This window comes from Amphibalanus amphitrite, unplaced genomic scaffold (genome assembly GCF_019059575.1).
Source record: "Amphibalanus amphitrite isolate SeventyFive unplaced genomic scaffold, NRLGWU_Aamphi_draft 002182F_arrow, whole genome shotgun sequence".
Taxonomy (NCBI): Eukaryota; Metazoa; Arthropoda; class Thecostraca; order Balanomorpha; family Balanidae; genus Amphibalanus; species Amphibalanus amphitrite.
Window position 1 is genome coordinate 24,907 of NW_024883675.1, and position 22,477 is coordinate 47,383.

Consider the following 22,477-nt stretch of genomic DNA (forward strand, 5'->3'; position numbering starts at 1 on the left):
CCAAGGGGGGCAATGGGGGCCCTGAGGGGCGCCCTGCTTACCTGAGGGTCCCCCTGGTCGTCTGAGGGTCCCTGGTTATCTGAGGGGCCCCTGGTTATCTGAGGGGCCCTGGTTACCTGAGTGGCCCCTGGTTATCTGAGGGCCCCTGGTTATCTGAGGGGGCCTGGTTACCTGATTGGTCCCTGGTTATCTGAAGGACTCCTAGTTTCCTGAGGGGCCCCTGGCTACGGGGGCCCTGGTTATCTGAGGGGCCATGGTTACCTGAGGGGCCCCTGGTTTCCTGAGGGCCCTGCTTACCTGAGGGGCCCCTGCTTACCTAAGGGGCCCGTGATTGCCTGAGAGCCCCTGATTATCTGAGAGGCCCCTGGTTACCAGTGGGGCCTCTTGGTATATGAGGGCCCCTGGTTACCTGAGGGGCCCTAGTTATCTAAGGGGCCCCTAACTACCTGAAGGGCCCCTGATCCCCTGGCCAGTGATCTGAAGCAACCCTGGTCACCTGAAGTGCCCATGTTTACCCGGGAGTAGGTACCTGGTTATATGAAGGGCCCTTGCAGTCACATAAAGGCCCTTAGTTACCCGTGGAGCCCCTGGTATAACCGTCCCCTGGTTATCAGAGGGTCCCCTGGTCACCTGGAAGGCCCTGGTCAATTGAAAGAACCCTGGTCAATTGAAAGGCCCTGGTCAATTGTAAGGCCCCTGGTCACCTGAGAGGCCCCTGATTACCTGAACGGTCCGTGATCACTCAGATTCAATGGTATGGCCAGGGGCAAGGGGGCACGTCTCCGTTATAGGGTTCAGGGTCACCTCGGGCCCGAAAAGGCCCTGCGGTGCCAATTGGCGGCAGAGGGCCCGCGCTGGCAACGCTTCAACTGGAAAGGAGACCACAGGGCTTGTGAGAACACCCCATGAGCTCTTGTGTAGCCACACTTATCTCCAGAAGGGCCTCACGCCAGGTTCTGAGGGACCTTGCCGGCCCTGAGTGCTCTTGCCGGCCAATAAGGGATCAGCTGTAAGGGCCCCATACCCGTTTACTAAATGCTATGGCCCCACGGCCCACACCGGTGTTTCTGAGGGCCCTCACAACGGCGCCTGCGAGGGCCTCCACTGCCACCTCTAAGGGCCCCACACCAGTGCCTCTTAGCACCAGTGCCTACTTCGGCGGCTCTAAGAGCCCCACACCGGCACCTCTGAGGGCCCTATGCAGCGCCCTATGCATCTGACGGTCACTTACCAGCGACTCTGGGGGCCTCTTACCGACCTCTGAGGGTCCCTTGCCGGCCTATGAAGGACCACCAGTAACTTTCAGGGCCCCACACACGCCTAAGTGATGGCCCCCACCAGTGTCTCTGAGCCCATAAGGCCCTCACAACGGCGCCTGTGAGGACCCCACACCAGCGCATCCGACGGCCTTTCACCGACACCTCTGAGGGTGACTCAGACTACAGGTGACTCTGAGGCGCTCGCTCGCTTCACTTCCTCATAAAATATCGTGCATTTTATGCACACTTCTCAAGCAAAAAAAAAATGATATTTTTACCTGCCAATTTTGGACATTTTCTCGGGGCTTAGACAGACAGACAGACAGACAGACAGACAGACAGACAGACAGACAGACAGACAGACAGAAGGGCCCATCTGCAAGGGGGAACCGGACCCAGCATGTGCCCAATCCCCTCATCGAAGGGCTCTGGATACGCCCCTGCCTGGGTTGACAGCGGCATCCGGGTGACCCGTGGGCCCCTTTGAGAGCAGGCGGCCCCCTCCTGGGCGAAATCCTGGGTACGTGCCTGCTTGAGTGTCCCAAGAGAAACGACCTTCAGGGCCTCATCCAAAGTACTGGCCCAAGCATAAATAAAGTCAAACTGCGTCAAACTATCTTAAAATGCCATTGATGGCCCTCATAGGCCCTCAGAGGCCAAGGCCGAGCCCCCAGGGGCTAGCGTGGGCCCTTAGATGTCGCTTTGGCGGCCATAAAGAAGCTTAGACTCGAGCGTGGGATCCTTTGACGCTGGTGTAGAGCCCTAAGGAGCCAGCGCTAAGCCCTCTAAGGCCAGCGTGGGGCCCTCGTGGGGCGTGGGTCGTCAGACTGACTCAAAGACTTCCCAGAGCCAGCGGGGGGGGGGGGCTATGAGGTCAGCCATAGCATGGGTCTCCTCCTAAGGCCATTACGGGGCCCGGAGGCAGTGGCGGCGGAAGGTAATTTTGGATGGGGGTGCAAAGTTTTCTCAAGGGGCCCCTCTGGAAGTTTTGGGCCCCCTTCAATTTTTTCTTTTTGAGTGATTATTATTGATTTATAAAAAACGAAGATTTTGGAAAACTAACCCCATACACACGTCACACAAGTTCTGTAAAAGGTTTGAAATTGCAGTGTATCTACCTATCTCAAATGATGAAAGCGTACAGAAGCCAATGCAGCTAGTTTTTTTTTATCGGCTAATCTTTTAGTCTAGCCACCACCCGCAGCGTCTCAAACCACTTTCTGGATCCGCGGTGGACCATTGAGGGCCCTACGACTTACGAGGCCGTTCCAAGAAGACCGTGTTTAGAAGCCCGGCCCCCTTGGAAACCGACCACATAGAGAATCCTCCAGAGACCTACATGACTCCCCAGACTGAATGAGCCCTCCGATCAGGGTCGGTCCCTTGAAAGTTGCTGAAAGGTTTCAGAAGGCAGTATAGGCTCGAAAGTCTTTTTAGGGCTCTCAGGAACCGGCATCGGACCCTAAAAAAGCCTGTATGGAGGCCCTCCAAAGCCGGGATGGAGGCCACACGAGCCGATGCTTAGCCTAAAGAGAGCCGGTATGGAGGACTGAACAGAGGAAAGGGGTCTCAGTGGGGCCTTCAGGGGCAAGCGTTTGAGCCCCAAAAGTATGTGTGGGGTCTTAGAGGCAGATAGACCCCTGGGGTATGCACGGGATCCCAGGAGCTCGCGTGTGAGCCCAAATATTCGGCTGGTGGCTACTAGAACCAGCATGGGGATTCTTAGAAGCCGCTTAGACCCACATTTCATGGGTCATGAGTCCCAAGAGTCGATGTAGGGGCCATAAAAGCCGTTGTAGGACCCATGGCCCCATAAGTTCCGAAATTGAGACTCTCAGAGGCCGGCGACGGGGCACCAAGACTCAAGAGCAGATAAAGTGCCTCAACAAGCCGACATGGAGCCTGAGAATCAGTGTGGAATTCCAGGAGCCTGCGTGAGCTCTCGGAGACCTTCGTATTTCGTAAGGTCCAAAAAGGTCCTCTGAATCTGAACTCTGCGGGGCCCTCAGAGGCCAGCAACCAGCATGTCTCCTGGCACCTGCCTGCGTTGAGTTGAGACCCTCCGAGGCCGTCGTAGGGCTCTTCAGAGGCCGGCGTTGGCCCTTGAAGCCTGCGTTAGACCCTAGAAGCCGGGCCCTCAGCGGTCAGCATAGCCCCTGGAGCCTGCCTGCGTCAAGGCCCTCAGAGGCCGTCGTGGGGCCCTCAGACGGCCCAGCGTGGGTCTTTGGAGCTTGCGTTGGGTCTTAGAGACTATCTTGAGGGCCCACAGAGGTCGTCGTCAGGGCCCTCAGCCCCTCAGGGACCGTCCTGAGGTCCTCAGAAGTTGCTGTGAGGGCCCTTAGAAGCCTTCGAGAGGATCATTGATGATCAGAGGTCGTCATGAGGGTCATTGGCCATAGTGAGGGTCTTCATGGGCCCTCAGATGCCTTTTCAGGGCTCTCAGAGGCCTTGGTAAGACCGCTAGAGGCCATTGTTAGGGCCCTCAATAGACCGTTCCAGGGCCCTCAGATGCCAGCATAGCCCCTGCAGCCTGTTTGTGTTGGGGCCCTCAGAGGCCGTCGCTGGGCCGTTTGAAGCCAAATGGGCCCTCGGACTTGAGTTGGGTCTAGAGCCGTCACGAGGGCCCTCAGAGACCGTCGTAGAGGCCCTCAGAGGCCAGCGGGGCCCCTGGAGTCCTGTGGGACCCTCAGCGGTCGTCACGAGGGCCCTTAGTGGTCGTTATAGGGCCCCAGGTGACAGAGGTCGTCGTGAGAGCCCTCAGAGATAATCGTAAGGGCCCTCAGAGGCCGTCATAGGGGCCCTCAGAGGCCATTGTGGCCCCTGGAGTCTCTGTGGAACCCTCAGCGGTCGTCATGAGGGTCCTTAGTGGCCGTTGTAGAGCCCCAGGGGACAGAGGTCGTCGTGGGAGCCCTCAGAGATCGTCATAAAAGGGCCCTCTGAGGCCGTCTGGGGGCCCTCAGATGCCGCATGGAGCACCAAACGCGGCTCGGAACACTTCTAGCCGGTGTGGGGGCCCCAAAGACTAGCATGGGGCGCTCCTGACCATAATTGGACATCTCGGATGATTCCACATCAGTGTTCGTTTCCCGATCACTGGTTTTCAGGAGAAAATGTATTGGATGGTGCGACGGGCCCCTTGTACGGATTTTGGGGGTGCAAAAAGATATGTTTGCACCCCATGTTTTTCTATGGGGGTGCAGCTGCACCCCCTGCACCCCCTATTCCGCCCGCCACTGCGGCCGGAGGCCAGCGTGGTTCACTCTGTTGCCGGTGTGGGACCTTCAGAGGCCAGAATGAGCCTTCAGAGGTCGGAGTGAGGCCAATGTGGGCGACATAGAGCCATCAGAGTCTAGACCAGAGCTCAACCCGAGTCGGGCCCTTCTAAAGTTCAGGGTATCAGCGCAACCCTCAACCAGCGCAAGACACTAAGAAAAGATATTGACATCTGCCCCTTGAAAAATGTTACAACCGTAAAAAAAATTGACAAAACATTTTGCTTTTGATAATCTTTAGTGGCCCCGGCGACGACCAAAGCAAAAAAAAAAAAAAACTGTCCTACTGCTGAAATAGATTGTACACTACATACAGAGCTATCGATGTCGATGGCTTTTTCACGTTTCTTTTCTTTTTTATATTGGCGAGTGTGCCTAAAAAGACTTCCTCACATGAAAGTGGCAAAGAACCGCACCTGGGCGTGGCATAAGTACGCCACTACTGGGGCCCCTAAGGTAAGGGTGGGGCCCCTTGAGCAGGTTTGGCCTCCCCCTTTTCAAGATCCTGGCCACTGGTGAGCTTTGAGCTGTAGTACAACTGGTGAATTCAAAGGCTGAGCTATGTAATAGTACATATGGGGAGTTTAGAGCCTGGGCTACAATACGCCTTGTCAGTTCCGAATGTTAGCGGTCCCGAGCTACAAAACAACTGGTGATTTCCGAGCTGTCAGCAGGAGCTTTGCTAATTGACATTGACAGTGCAATAGCTAATTAACACTGCAAACTGACATCGGTGTAAGCTGTGTCACTGGGAGGATGTTTTTATTGCCTCACTGAACGATACTTCTTATCGCTAGCATTTTATATGAAGGTGACCTTTTCCATGTTGAAATGTACCCAAACTGTAACGTGGCGGACGATGCAATTATTCACCGATCCCCGTAAAAATAGACAATTTCGGTGGGAGGAATGAATTTAGAGCAACTATGCTCAGCACTCGGATCAGGGTCACATGGGGTCCTCCGCGCACCCGCCGTCTTTCCGACAGCCCTGCCCGTCACAGCGCCTTCTGTGCGACGGTTCCGAGGTGGTCGCTCGCCGCCCGCTCGGTATGACAATGCGGCCTGTGTGGGGCTGTGTGGACGGCCGGCCTGCCAAGGTGTTGGGCCGCCCGCCGCCTGGCCCGACCGGCCGGTGAGGTAACGGTCCTCGCCGCCGCCCGTGTTGCACCGGCATCCGGCTGCGGCCCGCCGGCGCCCTGCACTAGTGCACTGTGCACGGCGCGCATGACTCGCCGCCGGCCGATGCGCGGGCACGGGGAGGCGCACCAGGCGGCGCGGCGCGGTCCGGAGCCCCCGACACCGGCAGCGGGCGGTTCATAGCACCACCGTTTAAAACGCAGAAGGTGGAGCGGGCCTGTTTAAACCACCAATGTTGCGAAAATTATGCACCGAGTGTTTGCTGGTTTTTCCATGGGCGTCATGTCACCGTCTCAGCGTATTTATTTGGCCGTGGAGTTGGCCGGTTTTGCCACAGTGCGCCGTGCCGCCCCCGCCGCCGCCGTCATTCATACCGCCGCCGCCGTGTATTGATGGGGTGTTACGAGGCGGCCGTCCCATTGATGCGCGGCTCGGCGCCAGGGGAGGGAGGGGACAGCGCCGCCCCCGTCCCCAACGGACGCACGCGCCCCACCCGGGACGCACAGTGGCCCACCCGCCCGAAAGAGCGACTAAAATACAGTGTCGGGAAGACGATGAAGGTGGATGGAAGGAGACGACCGCACACCTATTCAGAAAGTGTCGCAATCTGCTGATTAGGTCACCAAAAAAGTTACAATGAGCACATTGATAAGAAACCTGCTTCGAATGATTTGTTTCGACTGTGTGGGAGAGTTTGACGGAGTGCTCGGGTTTCTGCTATCAGTCGGCTAATGTGTTCCGGATAGAGGGGACGGTTTACTGATTGATGACTGGCTCTGAGCCGTCGTACGGGTGGAGTGGGAGGGTAGGGGGAGGTGGCGGGGGAGAGGGACCGCCCGTCCTACTCTGGCCCGTACCTACCGACCCGGCCGACCGGAACTGCTCGGCCTCGGTTTGCCGATCTGCACTGAAGACGACGGAGAACGGGGTTTACTTCGGGAAGACCTGCTGCATCCTGCTGCTGTCTTTTGTATTGGTGAAATGCTGGCTGCTGAATTTTTATCTGCGAATAATATTGACCATCCATCGGGGTTGCCGTAGCACCTTAGACCCCTGCTTATCACCACATGCACACACCTAAAAGGTAGTTATATATCTGAGAGGCTGGTGTGCTCAGTACCGGAAGTGTAGGGTGTCGGAGCCGGCAGCGGCAGAGCCCGCTGGGCGGTATAGCGAGTCGGGAGAGCCGAGCAACTCAGAAAGCCGGGCCAGAGAGCCGGGCGAGTCGGAGGGCCGGGCGCCGTCCGTATCGACCCCCGTCGCCCGGGGTCCTTGGACCACTCCTCCCCTGCTGTTAGATCCCCTCCCCTCCCTGCCGGGGACCTCGGACTCCCCTCCCTCCCCCCCCCCCCCCCTCGGCTGCTTGACATCATCTGAGAGTCTTCGAAACAAATAGCGGTCATTTGAACAGGAGGAGACTTATCTATGCGTATAGTCATACCTAAACGTAGAAACGTCACAAAATGAAGGAAAGGTGAAATACTGCTGACACTGCATTAAAACATTGCACATTTCACCTTTGAGTCACTACACTGTCGTATGCGCTTCACTTTTACCTTGTTGTTTTGTGCTTTTATGATCACGTGTTTTATGTTTTTATTTATTTATGTTTTTTTTTATAACCAATCGTCGACCGACAGTAGGTACAGAGCAATACAGCAGGTTTTGGCCATGTGCTGACAGGGTGACCGTTCGTTTCCAGCTTGCGGTTGGCCGTGGCTGAGCCACGCACCGAGGACTACCTGATGAAGCTCGACGAACAGTACATCTTCAACCGCTACAAGGTGAGGCCGATCGCTAGGCTTTACGGAAATTATATCCGCAGTTATGTTTCAGATAAACGAAATGTTTTTGCCACTTTGCGCCACACACGTTTATTTACGATTTTTTCATTCTCATTTGTCAAATAACTTAAATAGGTTCCCTAGCACACGTTTAGTCAGATTCAAACTCAAACATGACTCACCCTTCAAGCACCTGCGTAATGAACTGCTCCCTCCCCGGGTTGGTGCTGGCTACCGTGTGCCCCAGGTGGGCACCCTGTACCGATATGCCTGCTCTCCGTCCCCCCAGGTGGGCATCATGTACTGATATGCCTGCTCCCTGTCCCCCAGGTGGGCACCCTGTACTGATATGCCTGCTCCCTGTCCCCAGGTGGGCATCATGTACTGATATGCCTGCCCTCCGTCCCCCAGGTGGGCATCATGTACTGATATGCCTGCTCTCCGTCCCCCAGGTGGGCATCATGTACTGATATGACTGCTCTCTGCCCCCCAGGTGGGCATCATGTACTGCCGGGCCGGCCAGAGCACTGAGGAGGAGATGTACAACAACGAGCAGTCGGGACCGGCGCTCGATGAGTTCCTCGGCATGCTCGGACAGCGCGTCAGACTCAAGGGCTTCGACAAGTACAAAGCGGGACTCGACAACAAAAGTGAGCCTCCAGTGGAATAGGGCTGTGGCGAATCGTTTACGATGTTCACTGTTTTGATGCTAGAAGTGTAGAAGCTTATAATTGATGTGTTCCGTATTAACGTCAACAAAATGACGCTCATTATTTAGTATGGATGTATCAGATCAGTAGAATATGGATGTTACTGGTACGTGTGTTATAAGCATATATCTGACTCGCTGATCTGATCTCTAGGAAGGTCGTTAGCTGGCTGTGTACCATACGAGTACATATATACTGTGAGTAACCTCTGTCTCTCTGGTTCCAGCCGACTCTACCGGGGAGTATTCTGTGTACGTCAAACACCAGGGTAACGAGATCATGTTCCACGTCTCCACTCTGCTCCAGTACTCGCCCAACAACAGACAACAGGTGAGACAACGGGCAGGTATGTACGGTGATATACCAGCGCATTGATCACACCGGGCTGGGCGCGGGGCGAGGCTGCAATGCCTGCGCAGTGACAACCTAATGTTGGAGCAGGGCGACAACGGTAAAGGCTATAACTACTGATCGTAGGCAAGGACTTAGTACCTTCGGGCGCTTATTGTCAGACCCATAGCACAACATCTGCACAGCCGCGAGTGAAGGCATATGGAATGGTTACAACCCTTGTTCGACTAGCTCACCGCGGATAATCCAGTGGGGGCTACCCTGTATTGGTGGCTAGGTCAGCGATGGGTCGGCTGTGGTTTCCCCGTCACTAGGTCACCGGTAGTCCGGCTGGGGTACCGCTGCCACTGCGGTAGGTCACCGACAGTCCGGCTGGGGAGCCGGTACCACTGCGGTAGGTCACCTGCGGTAGTCCAGCTGCGGTGTCTCTGTCGGCTGTGATAGGTCTTTAACGGATCAGCTGGGGTGCCTTCAGCAGTGCGGTCGATTGGGGGCCGGCCGGTGTTGTGTCTACAGTTCAACTTTCCCGGAACCTCCGCCGTGATTACTGATCGAGCGCTCCCTCCGGGAAGCGGTGCCCCCTGCCACCGGCCGCAGGCGCCGCTCGCTGGGCCCGTCAGCACAGCCGCACTGGGCCGGGCGGCGCTGCCTCCGCGAAACAACTATTCATAGACGTGTGGTGATGCGCCCCTCTTTGACGTAACCCGGCGCACTCTACGGCCACGGACGGTTACTTCGCGTCTGTCGTGACTTCCCATTGCCTCTGCGGTGCCAACGTGTCCGATGTGACCCCAGATTGACACTGCACCTTTGGCGGCGTATGGTGTAGCCTCTGAGTGGTCCGGTACCACTACTGTGTCCGCTGTGATATCTGGGTGACCCTGTACCACCACTGTGTCCAGTGTGACCTCTGGGTCACCCTGTACCACTGCTGTGTCCGGTACTGTGTCCGTTACTGTGATATCTGGGCGACCCTGTATCCGGTGTGACCTCCGGGTCACCCTGTGTCCGGTACTGTGACCTCTGAGTGGTCCGGTACCACTGCTGTGTCCGGTACTGTGACCTCTGGGTGACCCTGTGCCACTACTGTGTCCGGTACTGTGACCTCTGGGTGACCCTGTGTCCGGTACTGTGACCTCTGGGTGACCCTGTGTCCGGTACTGTGACCTCTGGGTGACCCTGTGTCCGGTACTGTGACCTCTGGGTGACCCTGTGTCCGGTACTGTGACCTCTGGCTGACCCTGTGCCCGGTACTGTGACCTCCGGGTGACCCTGTGTCGGGTACTGTGACCTCTGGGTGACCTTCTGCCCGTTACTATGACCTCTGGGTGACTCTGTGCCACTGCTCTGCCCGGTGTGACCTCTGGGTGACCCTGTGCCCGGTGTGATATCTGGGTGACCCTTTGTCCGGTACTGTGACCTCAGGGTGACCCTGTGTCCGGTGTGACCTCTGGGTGACCCTGTGTCCGGTACTGTGACCTCTGGGTGACCCTGTGCCCGGTGTGACCTCTGGGTGACCCTGTGTCCGGTGTGACCTCTGGCTGACCCTGTGTCCGGTACTGTGACCTCTGGGTGACCCTGTGTCTGGTACTGTGACCTCTGGGTGACCCTGTGTCCGGTACTGTGACCTCTGGGTGACCCTGTGCCCGGTACTGTGACCTCAGGGTGACCCTGTGTCCGGTGTGACCTCTTTGTGACCCTGTGTCCGGTACTGTGACCTCTGGGTGACCCTGTGTCCGGTGTGACCTCAGGGTGACCCTGCCCAGACACAGCAGTGGTACATGTGCCACTGCTGTGTCTGTTGTGACCTCCTCTGACTGTCCCGTCACGTGTGTAGCCGTCGGGCCGGCCGAGTCGACCTGTGCCTGACCGCTCCCCACCCTCTGCCTGTTCCACAGCTGCTGAGGAAGCGCTACATTGGCAACGACATCGTCACCATCGTCTTCCAGGAGCCGGGCGCGCTGCCGTTCACACCCAAACACATCCGCTCACAGTTCCAGCACGTGTTCATTGTAGTGCGAGCACTGAACCCGTGCTCCGAGAACACACAGTACAGGTACAGTGTACACACTGGGCTCTGAGACCGCTCGACGAGTGGAGCACTGCGCACAACGCTGCGCACGGGTCATTCCTTAATCGGTCAACTGTAACCACACTGCGCGCGGGTCGCTACCTACTACCTAGTACCTACGCATGACGGATACGCATATCTGTAATGGCGGGATGGACCGTCTGACCTCTGTCTCGGCCTGTCTGACCTCTATCTGACCTCTATCTGTCCCCGTCTGACCGGCAGTGTGGCTGTGAACCGATTTCGGGACGTGCCCGCGTTCGGACCGCCCATCCCCGAATCGGCCACCTTCTCAAAGTCGCAGGCCTTCGCCGAGTTCCTGTACGCCAAAGGTGAGCTCATCACGGCGATATTATCACTGGCGCTCTATGTAGTTCTGTCCCAAAAAACTGGTACGGATTGGCGTTGCTGAAATAAGTTCATCAATACTTCAATTTCACATTCTAAACTAATGAAGCACCGCGCTGCTTCCTCGCCTAATGTTATAAATTCATGTGCGATTGAATGATTAGACGAAGAACCGTTCACTACCCAGTAAAAAAAAAAAAAAAAAAAATCAACACAGTGCGTGATTACCTAACTCCATACATATTTAACGTGTAAGTACCTACTAACGATTTTGACTCGAATAAGGTGATAACGATAACCATCACGGAAGTTGTGGAAATGTTTAGCAAAGCTCAAATGATGCATGCATGATAACCATATTATCTCGCATCGCCAAAGCTAGGCTGATTTGCTTTGCAAGCACGGGCCGGTCGATTGCCGCAGTCGGTACGGTATATCGGAAAGACGACTAGTGGACCGCTCTGTCCGCCCCGGCCGCGGAGGCGGGCGTCGTTATACGGTGTGGGACGGTGTCCGCTGCAGTCTGGGCCGCTGGTATACGACCAGTGAGTGGTGCACGCTGTCGGGGGGGGGGGGGGCGCCGGTCGGCGGACGCGACTGTCTGGCCCGCGCCGGGCGGCGGAAACCTCTGATGTGGCCGCTACGCTCCGCCCGCACCGGCCGGGCGCCGCCGATATTTGAACGTGCAAGCTTCAGCGTCGGGCATATTTATAGTTCTGACATATTTTGGCAGTGCGATTTGTTTCGTGAACTGCGCTCCCCAGTACCTACCTGAACTTTTTAATTGTAATCCTGCTGTGCTAAAATTGTAGATACTTTAGTGTTTATGTATGTTTAGTCGTCTATCGAACATTTGTATGTCCAGAATATTTATATTTCTCTTTTAGAGAGGCTCTTTTCTTCCTTGCCTTTCCTTCCATCCATGCATTCTGTCCTGTCTAACGACTCTTCCAGCAGTGGTTAGCCACCCGTCACACCGGTGCTATTCGCCCGCAGTGTCGCTCACCTCAGTCCGTTCGTTGTTGCAGTGATCAACGCCGAGAACGCCGCCTACCACTCGGAGAAGTTTATGACGATGGCCAAGCGGACCCGAAACGAGTACCTGAAGGACCTGGCCACCAATTACCTGACCGAGCAGACGCTCGACCCGCCGCAGAAGTTCTGTGAGTGACTCTCAAGATTCTCACGACTCTCTAAGAGCTTGGAAGTGTTGTACAATAAGGTCTATTTTACGCCGTAAGAAACTCCACCCTCTAGCAATGGGTGGTTTTGTTATGAGCAAAGAGCGCAACATGCGCCACCAGTACATGTCCGTTTGTTTAGGACTATTTTATTGCATTGGTACTTAAATCATAGTATATAACGTCATATGGTTGCATCCACAATTCTTTTATGAAACTGTTTGGGCGTACAATTTAACCAAATGGATGGGAAATGTCATATTTTACGCCCTTTTGTGAAATTGGCCGGTGGTTGATGCTAGTGTCTACGTTCCTTGGCAGCCAAACCCTATGTAACTAAATGTGTGCGGCAATGACCCCACCCTGACCTCAGTGTGTTCCCCACCCACCCCACCCTGACTCGGCGGCGCGTCCCGTTTGTGTCCGGCAGCGATTATGTCGTTCGGCAGTCGTAAGAAGGACCGTCCGCGGCCGCGGTTCCGGCCGGACGCCGTGCAGCGGGGCGCCATCTGTTGGCAGGTGGTGGCCGACGAGCAGAGCTCGGTCAGACAGGTACGGACGGACGGACCTCCTCAGTACAGACATCATCCCTACAGGTATACGGACCTCCCCCACAGAGAGCTCCGTCAGACAGGTACGGACGGCCCTCCCCAATTACAGAGCTCCGTCAGACAGGTACGGACGGACCTCCCCAGCACAGAGCTCCGTCAGACAGGTACGGACGGACCTCCCTAAACACAGAGCTCCGTCAGACAGGTACGGACGGACCTCCCCAGCACAGAGCTCCGTCAGACAGGTACGGACGGACCTCCCCAATTACAGAGCTCCGTCAGACAGGTACGGACGGACCTCCCAAACACAGAGCTCCGTCAGACAGGTACGGACGGACCTCCCCCACACAGACATCATCCCTACAGGACGGATCTCCCCAGCACAGAGCTCCGTCAGACAGGTACGGACGGACCTCCTTAGTACAGACATCACCCCTACAGGACGGACCTCCCCAACACAGAGCTCCGTCAGACAGATACGGACGGACCTCCCCCACACAGAGCTCCGTCAGACAGGTACGGACGGACCTCCCTAAACACACAGCTCCGTCAGACAGGTACGGACGGACCTCGCTAACCCCCAACACAGACATCGTCCCTACAGGTATACGGACGGACCTCCTCAGCACAGAGCTCCGTCAGACAGGTACGGACGGACCTCCTCAGTACAGACATGATCCCTTCAGGACAGACCTCCCCAGCACAGAGCTCGGTCAGACAGGTACGGGGACCCGCAGTTGCTGCTGTACACGAACCCCAACTCAAGCCGTCTGTCCTGTCCAGTAACACCGATTACATTGATATCGACTGCCGGTCCCTGTACAAGAGCAGCTGAGGTTTTCTGTGCGTGCCCTTTGACAACTTATCGTTGTTCCCTGTGATGGTGCTGGGACAGTTTACTCAGGGTCGCTGTACAGTAGCAACTGCGGGTCCCCGTACGGACGGACCTCCCCAATTACAGAGCTCCGTCAGACAGGTACGGACGGACCTCCCCAATTACAGAGCTCCGTCAGACAGGTACGGACGGACCTCCCCCACACAGACATCGTCCCTACAGGACGGACCTCCCCCACACAGACATCATCCCTACAGGACAGACCTCCCCAGCACAGAGCTCGGTCAGACAGGTGGGGCATTCCACGATAGATCGACCAAAGCCGTACACCCTCATATTTCATTTTTTGCTTAAAATTGGTCTAATGGGTTGTGATGGGCGGGGAAGCCAGCTGTGCCAAGGATTTTTTCTTCGAACAACGGTTTCCGAGATATAGCCTCAGGCAATTCCTGGAAGTCACGCTGCAACCCTATGTTTGGCGGCTTATAACTCAGAAACTATTGGTTTTATATGGTAAAAACTTTATATGGTTCAACTCGCAATCAACCAACAAACGTTTTGGCTATCTCGGATTTTCGATTTTTGAAAATTTTGATCACGTGACATCTTGACCTTTTTTTCGAAGAGTGACCTTGATATTTTCCCAACTGAAAGTCGCAATTATGTCTGATGACGATTAAAGCCTTATCAATTGTCATTCATATGCGCAAATAAAAAAGTGGCTTTTGGCCTGCGTTGACCTCATGTCAGGTCATTTTTATGACCTGTCCATTATTACGAGCGGGAGCGACGCGAGATCTCGAGAATAAAGCAAGATAGCGACAACCGGTAAACGGTACAGGATTCACACGAATAAGGTCTACAATTTTTACGGAGGTCATTTTCAGGTCAGGTCAAAGATGACGTCACAGGGGTAAAAAGGAAGTCAAAATAGTTTTGGCTGTACCTTTTGATCTAATAAAGAAAGAGACGTGGAACAGGCACCATTCTGTTTGCTTTCGCCTAGCGCCAGTTCTTTTTGAATTTCAATACCGATGACCTAAGATCAGGTCAATTTCTTGACCACCCCATTATAAGTCAATTGGGGAAAAATCAGCTCCCTTGTTTTTACACTAAAACGCGTCGGAATTGCCTAATATACCATGAGTGACTTCATATACGACTAACTTTGACTACCTTGAGACCTTTTTTGCTCTTGGTCAACTGTGACATTGCTCTTGGGTCATGTGACGTCATTAAAGGTCACCAAATGTTTTTTTGCTAATAACTCCTTACAGGTTTGAGATACAGCCGCGCGGATAGGCTCATTGTATTCAGCTCGTCAAGGCCTATCGAATGATATATATGATGACCTTAAGGTCACGTGACCTAAGGTCAACTCTTGACCTTGACCTTTCGAGGTCAACATACACATGTTTCGATGCGGATCGACGAGAGGATCACGATGGTGCTATTAGTTTGTTCATAGCTGGGATACTTTGAAAGTTATTCGAGAAAAACTTCATATATATGTAGTGCCGCCATTTAGACTTTCTTTTTACCCCTGTGACGTCATCTTTGACCTGACCTGAAAATGACCTGAGTAAAAATTGTAGACCTGATCCATGTGCACTTTGTGCCGTTTACCACTTGTCGCTATCTTGCTTTGTTCTCGAGATCTCGCTGTCGCTCCCGCTCGTAATAATGGGAAGGTCATAAAAATGACCTGACCTGAGGTCAACGCAGGCCGAAAGCCACTTTTTTATTTGCGCATATGAATGAAAATTGATAAGACTTTAATCGTCATCAGACAAAATTGCGACTTTCAGTTGGGATAATATCAAGGTCACTCTTCGTAAAAAGGTCAAGATGTCACGTGATCAAAATTTTCAAAAAACGAAAATCCGAGATAGCCAAAACGTTTGTTGGTTGATTGCGAGTTGAACCATACAAAGTTTTTACCATAGAAAACCAATAGTTTCTGAGTTATAAGCCGCCAAACATAGGGTTGCAGTGTGACCTCCAGAAACTGCCCGAGGCTATATCTCGGAAACCGTTGTTCGAAGAAAAGAATCCTTGCCACAGCTGGGTTCCCCGCCCATCACAACCCATTAGACCAATTTTAAGCAAAAAATAAAATATGAGGGTGTAAATTTTATTTATTTTTGGTCGATCTATCATGGAATGCCCCAGGTACGGACGGACCTCCCCCACACAGACATCGTCCCTACAGGACGGACCTCCCCCACACAGACATCATCCCTACAGGACGGACCTCCCCCACACAGACCCCGGCACGACAGGTACGGACGGACCTCCTCAGTACAGACATCATCCCTACAGGACGGACCTCCCTAAACACAGAGCTCGGTCAGACAGGTACGGACGGACCTCCTCAGTACAGACATCGTCCCTACAGGACGGACCTCCCTAAACACAGAGCTCGGTCAGACAGGTACGGACGGACCTCCCCCACACAGACATCGTCCCTACAGGACGGACCTCCCCCACACAGACATCATCCCTACAGGACAGACCTCCCCAGCACAGAGCTCGGTCAGACAGGTACGGACGGACCTCCCCCACACAGACATCGTCCCTACAGGACGGACCTCCCCCACACAGACATCATCCCTACAGGACGGACCTCCCCCACACAGACCCCGGCACGACAGGTACGGACGGACCTCCTCAGTACAGACATCATCCCTACAGGACGGTCCTCCCTAAACACAGAGCTCGGTCAGACAGGTACGGACGGACCTCCTCAGTACAGACATCGTCCCTACAGGACGGACCTCCCCACACAGACATCATCCCTACAGGACGGACCTCCTCAGTACAGACACCATCCCTACAGGACGGACCTCCCCCACACAGACAGCATCCCTACAGGACGGACCTCCCCCACACAGACATCATCCCTACAGGACGGACCTCCCCCACACAGACATCATCCCTACAGGACGGACCTCCCCCACACAGAGCTCGGTCAGACAGGTACGGACGGACCTCCCTAACCCCCAACACAGACATCGTCCCTACAGGTATACGGACGGACCTCCCCCACACAGAGCTCCGTCAGACAGGTACGGACGGACCTCCCCCACACAGACATCATCCCTTCAGGACAGACCTCTCCCACACATAGCTCAGTCAGACAGGTACGGACGGACCTCCCCAGTACAGAGCTCGGTCAGACAGGTACGGACGGACCTCCCTAAACACAGAGCTCGGTCAGACAGGTACGGACGGACCTCCCCAAACACAGAGCTCCGTCAGACAGGTACGGACGGACCTCCTCAGCACAGAGCTCCGTCAGACAGGTACGGACGGACCTCCCCCACACAGAGCTCAGTCAGACAGGTACGGACGGGCCTCCCCAAACACAGAGCTCCGTCAGACAGGTACGGACGGACCTCCCCAGCACAGAGCTCCGTCAGACAGGTACGGACGGACCTCCCTTATTACAGAGCTTGGTCAGACAGGCACGGACGGACCTCCCTAATCCCCCTCAAACACAGACCTCCGCCGGACAGGTACGGAGCACGGACCCCTCCCCCTCCTCGACACCAGCTCTGCCAGACAGGTACAGACCTCCCAACACCCAACGACGAGCAGAGCTCGGCCCGACAGCTGCGTACGAATAGACCCCCTCCCCCTCTCCCAAACACAGACCCCGGCCCAACAAGTACGGACGAGCAGAGCTCCTCTCGACAGGTATACAGAGTAAGGACCCTTCCAAACATACACCTTACGACGGGGGCGTATGCACGGACCTCCTAAAGTGTGGAGTACGAAACACGACAACTCCTCCTGTTTCTATATACTCTGCCTCCTCCCGTCCTCTCGGACATCTCTCCCCGACAGGTGCGGACTTCCTTCCGAGTCCCGACAGGTGCGGATTTCCTACCGACAGGTGCGGACTCCCTCCCGAATCCCGACAAGTGCGGACCGCGGACACCCCCGCTGACAGGTGCGACACCTCATTGGCACATCCTCCCGACAGTTACGGACACTGCTGGCACCCCCCCCCCCCCCCGGTGGGTGCGGATAAGCATTAGATTAATTGTGTATTGCACAGTATAACTGTATAGTTTGTATAGTGGACGATGGTGAATTGGGCCTTATCATGCCCTGACTCCATCCCTTGCCCTCAAGTGGATTGTGTTCTGAATGACCGTGTGTTGGGGTTTTACCGTGCTCTGACTTCTTTTCCCTGCGCCCTCGCAGGTGGACTGTGTGCTGGGGATCTCTGCTGACTCTGTGGTTCTAATTGAGGAGAGGACCGATCGGCTGCTGTTCGCGGCCCCGGCCGCTAGCGTCTTGGGCTGGACCCTGCAGGGCACCAGGTAAGGGGCCACTAGGGGCACCAGGTAACGCAGGCACCAGGGGGCACCAGTTCAGGCCGCCAGCGTCCTGGGCTAGACCCTGCAGGGCACCAGGTGAGCTGGGCGCTGGGGGCACTGGGGGCACTAGGTGATGCAGACGCAAAGAAATTCGCAGTGAGACATTCCAGTTTATCGCGAACACCGGGAAAGATAGCCTCTATTGCTGACATACATCTGCAGCAATGGATACTGCCAGGCGCCCCAGTCTCCCCTGTCCTTCCTGCGGCGTCTGTAGGATTGGTCCAGCGGTGTATCCACCTATCGGGCACCAGGTGATACACCGGCAGCCCACCTTCCCCTGTCCTGTGACGGCGGGCCGCACCCAGTCTGCCCAGCTCGGTCCGTGCCACTCGACTCCCGGGACACCATACCATTACCGGGCCAACAATGGGCGAGTCAGCGCCCCGTGTGCACTGGGCTGTGTGGGACCGGCCGACCCCCTCCGTGTGCACTGGACGGCAGCGCTGGGCTGTGGGGGACCGGCCGACCCCCTCCGTGTGCACTGGGCTGTGTGGGACCGACTGACCCCCTCCGTGTGCACTGGGCGGTGTGGGGCCGGCTGACCCCCTCCGTGTGCACTGGACGGCAGCGCTAGACTGTGGGGGACCGACCGACCCCCTCCGTGTGCACTGTGCACTGGACGGCAGTGCTGGACTGTGGGGGACCGACTGACCCCTCCGTGTGCACTGGACGGCAGTGCTGGGCTGTGAGGGACCAACCGACCCCCTCCGTGCACGGACCGGTGGAGCGGCCGCCGTGCCGGCCGGCCGGCCCGATACCATCGGCCCGGCTGTCCGAGATGGACCGATACCGGCCGGCCCCGACAGCGCGCGCCGTGTTGGTCCGCGCCGTGTCCTTTTACACGGAGCTGAGCCGTTACACAATGCCGCTGACAGCCCCCTTCTAACGAGCGGCGTTCCTCGGCGACAATAGCGCGCCGCGCTGGCGGTGGTTCAGTGCCGGCGGCGTGGCACCCTTTAGGGCTATGAGACGGTGTGATTTCTGAACCGTTACTGGATCGAGTGCCTCGAGTCTCATCAGTCGACTCCTGGGGTGCATGGTCTGCTCAGATGTACGCTGTGGGATTTGTCGATGTCATTTCCCCGGTCTAGCTGAGGGGTGCTACCGGCTGCGACTCACAGCCCGGCCGCCCTGTACACGGACTGTAGGTAGGTATGTGTTGTGCTCTCTAGATGTCCCGTATTTGCTACCCTCGCGCGCGCTGACCTCTGACCTTTCGACAGCCTGCGGGTGTGCTACCACTAGGGCGAGTGTGTGGTGCTGTGACCTGACCTGACCTGACCTGACCTCTGTCCTCAGCCTGCGGGTGTGCTACCACTAGGGCGAGTGTGTGGTGCTGTGACCTGACCTGACCTGACCTGACCTGACCTGACCTGACCTCTGTCCTCAGCCTGCGGGTGTACTACCACCAGGGCGAGTGTGTGGTGCTGTGACCTGACCTGACCTGACCTGACCTGACCTGACCTCTGTCCTCAGCCTGCGGGTGTACTACCACCAGGGCGAGTGCGTGGTGCTGCGGCCACAGACGCCCCAGGACACGGAGGAGCTGGCGGAGATGGCCGCGCGACTGGCCGCCGTCACCGCCGGCTGCGACTCGCAGGTACGGGAGCCCCCTCCCCCTCCCCTTCCCCGCCGGCTGCGACTCTCAGGTACGGGAGCCCTCGTAAAAGGGCAATGAAACAGTGTGACGACGTGTTGATATGGCATCTGTGTGATCGCCACTCGGTGCTGACGTGGTAACATTGGTCTGGTGATGTACCGGTCTGGTGACGCCGCTCTGGTGCCGTCCTCTCCAGGAGCTGGTGCTGCGCCGGAACCAGCTGGGCCAGCTGGGCTTCCACGTGCAGAGCGACGGCCTGGTGACGGAGGTGGAGGGCGGCGGGCCCGCCTGGCAGGCCGGACTTCGTCAGGGCGCCCGAATCGTGGAGGTGAGGGTCGCCAATACGGCACACGGACCGGAGTAGGGTGACTGGGAGCCCGGGTGAGGGTGACAGGGCGCCCGAATCGTGGTGGTGAGGGTGGTGTCCGGCATATGGACCGGACCCGGGTGTGTTGACGACAGTATGCTTGGACAGTGCTGGCTAGTGTGCTGTTAAGCACTGGCCTTTACAGGGTGGTCCACGTCTAATTTGTCGAGTGTCTGCTAACCTCGCTCTGCGGTACCAGCATCTGCGATGCTGGGCTCCGCATCGCGGGACCGCAGGTTGTTTGAGCAAGCACCTTTGAAAACGCAGCAAAAACGCCCGCCGCCAAACGAGGGGATGAGCCTTGCACGTGCACACGGGAGTCGGTGTGCTACAAACACTGCCGCAAAAAAAAAACGCACGCCGTCCGTTAAACTAAACACTGACGCATTAAGACAAATATGGCGCCTTGCGGCAAGTGTGGTGAATTCATATCTGCCGTTTAAGCAGCCATCCCTCAATCAAAGCGCATCCTAATCGTCCCATGTTCGATAAAGTTAGGCACATTCTGTGATTTGCGGCAAAAATGGCGCTTTGAGACAAACGTGGCGCACTGCAACAAACGTGGCGCATTCGTTCCTGTCGCTTAACAATTTTATCCACCCACTAAAATCTAGCCCAATTGGACTTAAACTGACAAAGTTATGTTTATTTCAATATTTCACTATAAAATATCTCCGCAACGGAGGTGCACAAATTTGCACGTGTGCCACGTGACCGCCGGTGGTGTAAGCAGGACTTGTCCGCTCGCTGATTGCACCATTTCAGTGTTCCTGGCTTGTGCTGTTTTCGTGCTATAAGGCCACAAATCGGCAAACACACGATAATCTGGGAGGTACGGGACTCAAACACGTGGCCACGTGGCACGTGCCGGACCTCTGATAGCTTCACCGTTCACGCCACGTGATGACCCATCGACGTGGCCATCAGCATGTAAAAGATGACCCCGGCCGGTGTCACCGTCTCCGAACAGTGGACGGCTAAACTCGAAAAACGGGAAAATTTAGGGAAATTTCACCTTTCGAATATATAACTTCCCCAGAATTTTAAATTTTTCATTTTACAAAAAATCCGAGATAGCAGTTTTTTAGACGTCTTCATTCTGTGCCTAAACCCGTTTTCAGATCGACCCTATCATAAAAACTGACGGCCTGACGGCTATTTCCCTCACTCCTTGCATTTCACAATGCTAGTATATTTAAGCACCAAAATTGACCCCCTGCCACGGCACGTGCAATAGCACGTGCGACACGTGACCACTAGTGCGACAAGCTGGACTCATCTGCTCACCGGCTGCACTGATTTGGTGTCGCTAGTTGAAGTCGTTTCCACGCCAGAGGACCCCGAGTAGGCCAATGTCGGATTTTCCCGGAGGTTACCCCATCAAACACGTTTGCACGTGGCACGTGCTTTTCAATCGCCCCATATCTGACCCATACCATGTGGTAGCCGACACCCTGGGGCACAACATATTGGAACATTTTCAAAATCTAACGTGGAAATTTTTGACAAAATCGATTTGAAAATAATTTTTCGAAATCGCCATAGGCTCAACATGGGGTAACTGTTTGTGACGATTACCCGAAATTTTGTCAATTATATTTTAAGTAGTTACCACCGTCAGTTGGGGTGCCAGCCCGAGATCCGACCCTAAAAATATCAGCAAATATAATTGACGAAATTTTTCGCAAATCGCATTTTATTTTTTTCCCATGTTAACCCTATGGGAAAATGCACGTGCCGATTACCCCAAAACGGGCCATTATATTTCATAACGAAGCATAACAACATGTTCTATGGTCGTTTCTCAACAGGTCCTGAAAGTTTAAACAAAATCGTATCATATAATTTTGTGCAATGAACGAATGAAAATGTCTCTGCAAAAACGTCCATTGACTTAGCATGGGGAGCAAAAAAAGTTCAACTTCAAACTCGTGCAACTCAAGTTAACGAATTCTGACGGGTATACGGCGCCCACGGGCGTGTACCTGAACGTGTCGGTCATAAAATGGGGTGCAGCAAACCCTACCTTGATCGGCGATTTTTTCCGCTATTCGCGATCGCGCAAAAAGTGTCCAAAACCCCGTTGACTTAACATGGGGAAAATGGAATCGCACGTGCCACGCGCAAAAGAATTCTGAGCGAGTAGCGACCGGTGCCATCAGGTAGATCGCCTGCGGGAGCTCATACCCTGAACTTTTTACGAAGATTGAGCGATTCGTTTAGGCCCCAATCAAGTTGTACTGATTCGCTGCCAACCATGCAAAACATAGCCCGGAGAAGGACCGCTCCGGTTGTTTTTCAATAGAAAAACACAATTCTAACGAATAGTGTTTGTCAATGAAGAAACAACCTGCGGTTACGCAAAAGAATTCTGAGCGAGTAGCGACCGGTGCCATCAGGTAGATCGCCTGCGGGAGCTCATACCCTGAACTTTTTACGAAGATTGAGCGATTCGTTTAGGCCCCAATCAAGTTGTACTGATTCGCTGCCAACCATGCAAAACATAGCCCGGAGAAGGACCGCTCCGGTTGTTTTTCAATAGAAAAACACAATTCTAACGAATAGTGTTTGTCAATGAAGAAACAACCTGCGGTTATGTGCGCCGTGTCGGGCTGCGG

At 55.2% G+C, this 22,477-nt stretch overlaps 1 protein-coding gene across 1 annotated transcript in view; it reads left to right on the forward strand.

Annotated features, from left to right (window-relative positions):
• Positions 1–22,477, forward strand: part of LOC122376523 (signal-induced proliferation-associated 1-like protein 2) — a 45,287-nt gene that overhangs the window by 18,047 nt on the left and 4,763 nt on the right. The window contains exons 5-14 of the mRNA XM_043356417.1: positions 7,373–7,454; positions 7,948–8,104; positions 8,391–8,494; positions 10,414–10,571; positions 10,812–10,918; positions 11,963–12,097; positions 12,546–12,667; positions 17,714–17,832; positions 19,369–19,492; positions 19,689–19,820. Of these exons, the coding sequence (XP_043212352.1) occupies positions 7,373–7,454; positions 7,948–8,104; positions 8,391–8,494; positions 10,414–10,571; positions 10,812–10,918; positions 11,963–12,097; positions 12,546–12,667; positions 17,714–17,832; positions 19,369–19,492; positions 19,689–19,820 (1,240 nt within the window). The remainder of the gene's footprint in view (positions 1–7,372; positions 7,455–7,947; positions 8,105–8,390; positions 8,495–10,413; positions 10,572–10,811; positions 10,919–11,962; positions 12,098–12,545; positions 12,668–17,713; positions 17,833–19,368; positions 19,493–19,688; positions 19,821–22,477) is intronic.